This window comes from Cebus imitator, unplaced genomic scaffold, assembly GCF_001604975.1.
Source record: "Cebus imitator isolate Cc_AM_T3 unplaced genomic scaffold, Cebus_imitator-1.0 Scaffold306, whole genome shotgun sequence".
NCBI lineage: Eukaryota > Metazoa > Chordata > Mammalia > Primates > Cebidae > Cebus > Cebus imitator.
In genome coordinates, this window is record NW_016107621.1 from 188,631 (window position 1) to 196,121 (window position 7,491).

General features: G+C 55.3%; 1 protein-coding gene and 1 long non-coding RNA gene across 2 annotated transcripts in view; one reads left to right on the forward strand and one right to left on the reverse strand.

The window, feature by feature from the left end:
- The window catches only part of LIPE (lipase E, hormone sensitive type), a 28,338-nt gene extending 26,143 nt beyond the window's left edge, over nt 1-2,195 (forward strand). Inside the window, exons 9-10 of the mRNA XM_017503090.2 lie at nt 654-1,075; nt 1,626-2,195. Of these exons, the coding sequence (XP_017358579.1) occupies nt 654-1,075; nt 1,626-1,853 (650 nt within the window). The 3' untranslated portion in view covers nt 1,854-2,195. The remainder of the gene's footprint in view (nt 1-653; nt 1,076-1,625) is intronic.
- Nucleotides 1-6,440, reverse strand: part of LOC108285764 — a 26,945-nt gene extending 20,505 nt beyond the window's left edge. The window contains exon 1 of the long non-coding RNA XR_005196110.1: nt 6,354-6,440. This is a non-coding gene — a long non-coding RNA (uncharacterized LOC108285764). The remainder of the gene's footprint in view (nt 1-6,353) is intronic.
- Between the last annotated feature and the right edge of the window lie 1,051 nt (nt 6,441-7,491).

The window sequence follows — 7,491 nt, forward strand, 5'->3', positions numbered from 1 at the left end:
AAAAAAAAAAAAAGTTCAGGCTCAGTGGCTCACACCTGTAATCCCAGCACTTTGGAAGGCCAAGGTGGGCAATCACCTGAGGTCAGGAGTTTGAGACCAGCCTGGCCAACATGGAGAAACCCTAAAAATACAAAATTAGCCAGGCGTGGTGGTGCACGCCTCTGATCCCGGCTGTTCAGAAGGCTGAGGCAGGAGAATCACGTGAACCCAGGAAACGGAGGTTGCAGTGAGCCGAGTTCACACCATTGCACTCTAGCCTGGGCAACAAGAGCGAAACCCCATCTCAAAAAAAAAAAAAAATACTGCTATATTATGATCCCCCAGTGTGTAGCAGTACCTAATCCCACATCTTATCCCACTGAGTCCTGCCACCTATGAACTAAGAACTATTTTCATTTCCTTGATCTAGAAGAAAAAATAGTTCCTAGAGGTAAACTGCACCTAACCTTCCCAGTCTCACACACACATCCTAGGACACACAGCCCCACTGCCAAGACCCCCACCAAGACCACCTGGGCATCCACCTATTCCCTAGGCATGAGTCTGGGGAAACACAGCCCTCCACAGGTGACTGCCCTTCCTGTGGCCTTCCCTGCCAGCCACACACACACCCAAACTAACAGAGCCAGGCCTATCTGCTGCCCCTCTCTCAGAGCCGATGCGACGCAGTGTGTCTGAAGCAGCGCTGGCCCAGCCCCAGGGCCCACTGGGCACGGATTCCCTCAAGAACCTGACCCTGAGGGACTTGAGCCTGAGGGGCAACTCCGAGACGCCAGACACCCCCGAGATGTCGCTGTCAGCTGAGACACTTGGCCCCTCCACGCCCTCCAATGTTGACTTCTTATTACCGCCTGAGGACGCAGGAGAAGAGGCTGAGGCCAGAAATGAGCTGAGCCCCATGGACAGAGGCCTGGGGGTCAGTGCCACCTTTCCCCAGGGTTTCCACCCTCGGCGCTCCAGCCAGGGTCCCACACAGATGCCCCTCTACTCCTCGCCCATAGTCAAGAATCCCTTCATGTCGCCGCTGCTGGCACCCGACAGCATGCTCAAGAGCCTGCCACCTGTGCACATCGTGGTGAGCACCAGAGGGGTTTGGTGCAGGTGCATTTAGAGAGAAGCAGGGCACTCAGGGAGGGGCGGGGCCGGGCACAGGTGCACCTGAGAAAGCTCCAGAGGGGGGAGAAAGGGACAGTTGCGTCCCCAGGAGAGAACAATGCCCCGAACGAACGGGAGGGAGGAGGACAGGAGTCAGGGCTGCCCCTCCGCCCCCCTCCCCCCGTTTTCTTTTGCAATTTTGAGCACCAAGAGGCAGGATGGGTGGGGCAGTCCCTTGGGCTTGGAGAATCGAGAGAAAAAAAGGTGGGTTTGGAGGGGGTGCAAAGGGAGAGGCTGGACAGAGGCCCGGGAGCGCAGTTAAAAGTCATTCTCTCCCTTTCTTCCCACAATTCCCCTCATCCCCACCATTCTCTCCCCAACTCCTCACCCCCATGTCTCCTGCTTGTCCACCCCTGTCTGTATCCGTATTTCCCACCCCCGTTGTTCATCAAACCCCTCCTCGCTCTACCCGACACCGGTCTGTCGGTCCCCCACCCGCTCCCCATGTCCATCCCTGTCCCGCCCCGTAGGCGTGTGCGCTGGACCCCATGCTGGACGACTCGGTCATGTTCGCGCGGCGACTGCGCAACTTGGACCGGCCGGTGACGCTGCAAGTGGTGGAGGACCTGCCACATGGCTTCCTGACCCTGGCATCGCTGTGCCGCGAGACGCGCCAGGCCGCGGAGCTGTGTGTAGAGCGCATCCGCCTAGTCCTCACTCCGCCCGCTGCGCCCGCTCCCGCCCCGCGGCCGGTCTGAGCCACCCTCTGGAGCCAGGCTGCGCAGGGAGACGAGGGCTGCGGGAGCAACACTAAAAGCCTGTTTCCATCTGCACCGGCCTCCGTAATGAATGCGCTCCAGGCCAGGCGGGAGGGGACCCCGGCTGTGCCTTACTTAAGTCGGGGGTGGGGGGTGATAAGGAGGCGGGGGAGGGGGATGCGCACACACACCGGTTACCAAGACGGCTGGACCTGCACGCCATCGCTGCCTTCTGCTGCTGCTGATGCGACCACCGCACGGGCGGGCACTGGCCCTCCCTTGCAGGTCGGTTTGTTTGTTCGTTTGTTGTAAATAAAAGTATTTAGTTTGGCCTCTCTCAAATAGGGTGGGGTGTTTGCCCACCAGGGGGCAACATCGGACTCAAGCGGCTGGAAACCAAGAAACCTGGAATGAGGGGTGTAGGGGCCTGGATTCTTGGGACCAGAAGGGAGCAGACTCCCTGCTAAACCAGACCCACCTCCCCGCGTACTTCATCCAGGTACACTGCCAGGAAATGCTGGATCCTCAGCTCCTCCCCTTAAAGACCTTAGGTTAGCTGGACTCGCCCTGGTCCCAGGGAGACCAGGCTCAGCATCCACCAGGGGGAAATAATAATCTCTTGGGTCTCAAAGGCTCTAGTGACCCAAACACCCTACAGAACTGAAGCAAAGTTAGCAGGAAACCAGAAACAAACTGACAAAATACTGGAAAAGCAGCTGGGCACGGAGGTTCACACCTGTAATCCCAGCACTTTGGGAGGCAAGACAAGAGGATGGTTTGTCCAGTTGGAGACCAACCTGGGCAACATAGCAAGACCCCCGTGTCTACAAAAAAACAATTAAAAATTAGCCAAGCATGGTGGAACACTCCTGCAGTCCCAGCTACTCAGGAGGGTGAAGCAGGAGGATCACTTAAGCCCAGGAGTTCAAGGTTGCAGTGAGCTATGACTGCACCACAAACTCCAACTTGGACAACAGAGTGAGACCCTGTTTCCAAAAACACACACAAAAACTGGAAATGCAAGTTTTGTCCAGCTGTGACAGCTCTTGGACCAACTCTCTGGCCCCTTGTAGGCCCTGAGTTTGGAGCTGAGATGATTTATACCCAGGACATGCCTTCAAAGGGCTTCTGATGGTGGATTCAGAGAGGGTGGGGGAACAGAGACAGGCTGTCACAGTCCCCAGTGGTTCCACCTGTGGTAGTCAGGGAGGGCTTCACAGAGGTGGTGGTCTGAGGTTGACATTAAAGGATGAACAAAAGTCTGCTAGGAAGAAAAAACATGCCACGTTGTGACAGCCAGCTGGCAGTGATTAAAGCTGCCACCTGGCTAGAAAAAGCTTCCCCCAGACCAGAAGTTCAGGTGCAAAGTGGGGAGGGGTATGAGGGACCTGAATAGCCTGGAGTACTATTTGGACTAAACTGGAGGGCAGTGGGGAGCCACAGGAATGCCTTGAGGAGGAAAGGGCCAGGGTCAGCTCAGGGCACTGAAAGATCCTGCTGGAACACTGGGGGATGGAGAGAAAAGGGCAAAACTGGAGCCCTGCAGGCCAAGGAGGCCTGAGCTGGGGCAGGAGCTGTTGGGGTAGAGAGTGTAGGTGGAGCATCCCAGAGCCATAAAAGGTGGGAAGAGGGAGGCTGAGGTGGGTGGATCACGAGGTCAAGAGATCAAGACCATCCTGGCCAACATGGTGAAAACCCATCTCTAAAAAATTAGCCGGGCGTGGTGGCACGCACTTGTAGTCCCAACTACTCAGGAGGCTGAGGAAAGAGAATTGCTTGAACCTGGGAGGCGGAGGTTGCAGTAAGCTGAGATAGAACCACTGCACTCCAGCCTGGGTGACAGAGCGAAACTATAAAAAAAAAAAAAAAAAGTGGGAAGAACAGCATTTACTGATGAGGTTACAGGAGAGCAAGGGAACAGAGATGACACACAGGTCTGGCCAGGGGAGCAGGTGGACAGTGAAGCTGTGTCTTCACTGAGAGGACGCTCAGGCTCTCAGGTGTGTGGGGTGGGCAGGGCCTGCTGAGGCCATTCTGGACATGGTGAGCTGGAAGGTCTCAGTAAGACAACCCAGGATGCAGCAGGGGTCAGAAGTGCCATATGGGGCTGGGTGCAGTGGCTCACACCCATAATCCCAGCACTCTAGGAGGCCAATGTGGGTGGATCACCTGAGGTCAGGAGTTCAAGACCAGCCTGACCAACATGGTGAAACCCTGTCTCTACTAAAAATACAAAAATTAGCCAGGTGTGGTGGTACACACTTGTAATCCCAGCTACTTGGGAGGCCGGGGCAAGAGAATCGCTTGAACCTGGGAGGCAGAGATTGCAGTGGGCCAAGACTGCACGAGTGCACTCCAGCCTGGGCAATAAAGTAAGACTCTGTCTCAAAAAACAAACAAAAAAAAGTGCAGTCTAGGTGGAGCCAAGGGACTGGAACCTTTCCAGGAAGCCTGGGCAGGTGGGACAAGTAAGAGGAGGGCCAGGACAGAGACAACCCTGAGGATCACACCCCAGTAATGGGGTAGGTGGGGTGGGCAGTGGAAGGCAAGGCTGGAGGGCTCTAAGGAGCAACCAGAGAGGGAGGAACCTGCCCGGGAGGGAGGATGTAGGGTAAAGGGAGTTTCAGGGAGTGGACCGTGTCAGATGAGGATTGAAATGTTATCCTCAGGTCTCAGCAGTGAGCAGGTGACCTCAGTGACCCTGTCCAGCACCACTGCAGGGCTCTGGCAGTTGGGCAGCCAGACATAGTGGGTTGAAGAGGGAGCAGAAGGTAAGGAATTGAGCCCGTGGGCACCACAAGGGAGCTTGATACAGGGCACATGTGTTTAGAGATGATGGACATGTTTGAATGCTGGCGGGGTGGGAGAGACTGAAGATGCAGAAACAAGAAAGTGGTTTCCTAAGAGGATGAGAAGCAAGGGATCCTCAGCTCAGAGGTCACGTTCACCCAACAAGTGACTTCTGAGTCAGGGCCTGTGCTGGGGCAGGGAGCTGTATAGCCCAGAACTCTTCCTGAAGGTCTAGATCCACTGGCCTGAGTCACAGCTTCCCGTGTCCAACTCATAGAACCCCTTGCTCACCTCTGTCTTTTAAAAGAGTCACTACCCATCAACCTGATGGTTGTTCCTCTTTCCTGTCCCCACCTCAGGGATGGCTACACCATCCTCCAGGCCAGAGCTCTGGGTCTCATCCTGGATACTCCTCCCTTGTCCCATAGCCCATCAATTTCCACTTTCTGTTCTTTCTGCCTGCTGAATCTCTTTTTTTTTTTTTTTTTTTTTGAGACAGGGTCTCACTCTTGTGCAGGTTGGAGTGTAGTGGCACGATCTTGGCTCACTGCAGCCTCCACTTCCCAGGCTCAAGTGATCTTCCTGCCTCAGTCTCCTCAGTAGCTGGAACCATAGGCACTCACCAACACAGCCAGCTAATTTTTTTGTAGAGATGAAGTTGTCACTATGTTGCCCAGGCTGGTCTCAAAGTCCTGGGCTCAAGTGATCCTCCTACCTCAACCTCCCAAAGTGCTGAGATTACAGGCATGAGCCACTGCACCCAGCCTTGCCTCCTGAATCTCTATCTTAACCCTGATCCAGCCTCTTCCCTGATCCAGGCTCCACTCTCTCCTCCCTGAATTCCTGCCAGAGCCACCTCCTGGGCCACTGGCTTCCAGTTCCATTCCTCCAGTTCTGGTCCAACTATGACCTTGTCCTCCACTACTTTCAACCCTTCCATGGCTCTCCACTACCCCCTCACCCTCAGGACAAACTCCAAGCTCCTCAGCCTGGACTCTGCCCATCTCTTCAGCTTCCTCCAGCCTTACAGTTCCCCTACTGGCCACACAGACTTGACTGGCCTTCCCCTTGGGCACCTGCACACAGCACTGCTCCTGGATGCCTCCCTGTCTTTGGTCACACAAAAACACCCTCCCCACACCCTCTTCTCCAATTTGCCTGGCACCTCCTACCCCTCCAATGATCCCTCCCCTAGAAACCCTTTGCCGACCACACCAAACTACAAACAGTTTCTCCTGGGCTCTCCATCGCCTCTGCACACCCCTGCCCGTCAATGTCTGTCCTCCCATCTGACCCGGGCTCCTTGAGGGCACGGCCCAGGCCTGACTCATCTTGGTACCAGCATCGCCCAGCACGAGGCTTGGCACACCAGAAGCCTCCGGAAATGTTTGTCTAAGTAATAGGTGGGACAGTGTATGAGTGAGTGGCTAGACCAGGGAATCTGTGAGTGAGGGAGTTAAGGAGGGAAGGAAGAGCTGAACGGATGAAGGAGCAGGAAGGCAGCAGCAGACGAGAATCAGGCTTAGGTTGGGAGGAATGGATGGATAAATAACGGAGATCCCCCCTTCCCGGGCTCAGTTTCTCCCACGAAGCAAGATGGGTTCGCCGGGGCTGAGCTCCCCCCTCCGCCTCGAGCCTCACCATGCCTCACGGTTTCCCACCCGAGCTCTGTCCAGAATCCCAATACTAGGCGTGCTGGGAAGGGCTTACCCGGCCGGACCCGCAGAACTGGTTCCCTCGTGAGCCCGCTCAGGCCTCCGCAGAGTAGACCGGGATTCCGAGGCGTCAGGTTCCGGGTCTATGTTCTATTGGCCGACTGACGGGGCCTGGCAGAGACTGGCGTCTTCGGCAGCCTATCGCTGCTCAAGTTGGGCTGTGGTCCCGCCCACTAGGGAACGGGTCCTGAGTGGCTCGGGGAAGTAGAAGGCCGAGTTCCATTGGCTGGAAGGCAGTGACTGACGTCACGGATAGCTTATCGCCGCCAGACTTCGAAGGAGCGCCTCGCGCGTCGGACCCGCCTCCGGAGGGACTGAATAGGGGTGGGAGCACCGGGCGTAGACCGTCGCAGCATAGCCGTGAATGGGGTTTCTGGCTCCACATACCTGGGCTGTTTGCTGACCCGATCCATGGGTCTTGAGGAAGGTTGGGGATCTAAGAGTTCAGACTCCTTGATCTCGAAGGAGGAGAAGGCTGGAATGCGAGGAAGGAGGGACTAGGGGCCTGGACACCTGGGTCAGAGGGAAGAGGGGGCTGGGAACTTGAACGGTTGGTGTCTAGGAGCGGGAACTCCGAGATCTTGAGTCACTGCCCGCCCAGGGATGACAGGTTTGGGGTTCAGGATTTTATGAGGCTATTTATGGGAAGGGAGCCAGGCCTTACCCCCAGGCAAGTATTCTGGGTAGTGAGGTGGAGCTCGGTCTGTAGAGAAGGAGAGGGAAAAGCCTTATCCAAGCTCTGGCCTGGATATGCCCTTTCCTCATCCCGAAAAGGGAAGTCAGGGGCAGCTGATGTCTGCAAAAGGAAGCCAGAGCTAGAGGTGACTAGAGACTCACGTGAGACCAAGAGAAAAACAGAGATACCAAAAGGGAGATAAAAAGAATCAAACAGTAATAATCATAGAGCTCTCTTGTACTGAGTTTACTGTGGCCTGGTTCTGTGCTAAGCATTTTACATAATTATTCATGTCTTCCTCATCACAGCTCTGAGAGATTGGATTATTATTATTATTATTATCATCTCCATTTTACAAGTGAGAAAATTGAGGCCCAGTGAGGGAGAATCAAGATACAGGTGTAACGATACAAGAGAGACACAAAACACAGATGGAGATAAACAAAGAGTTACAGGC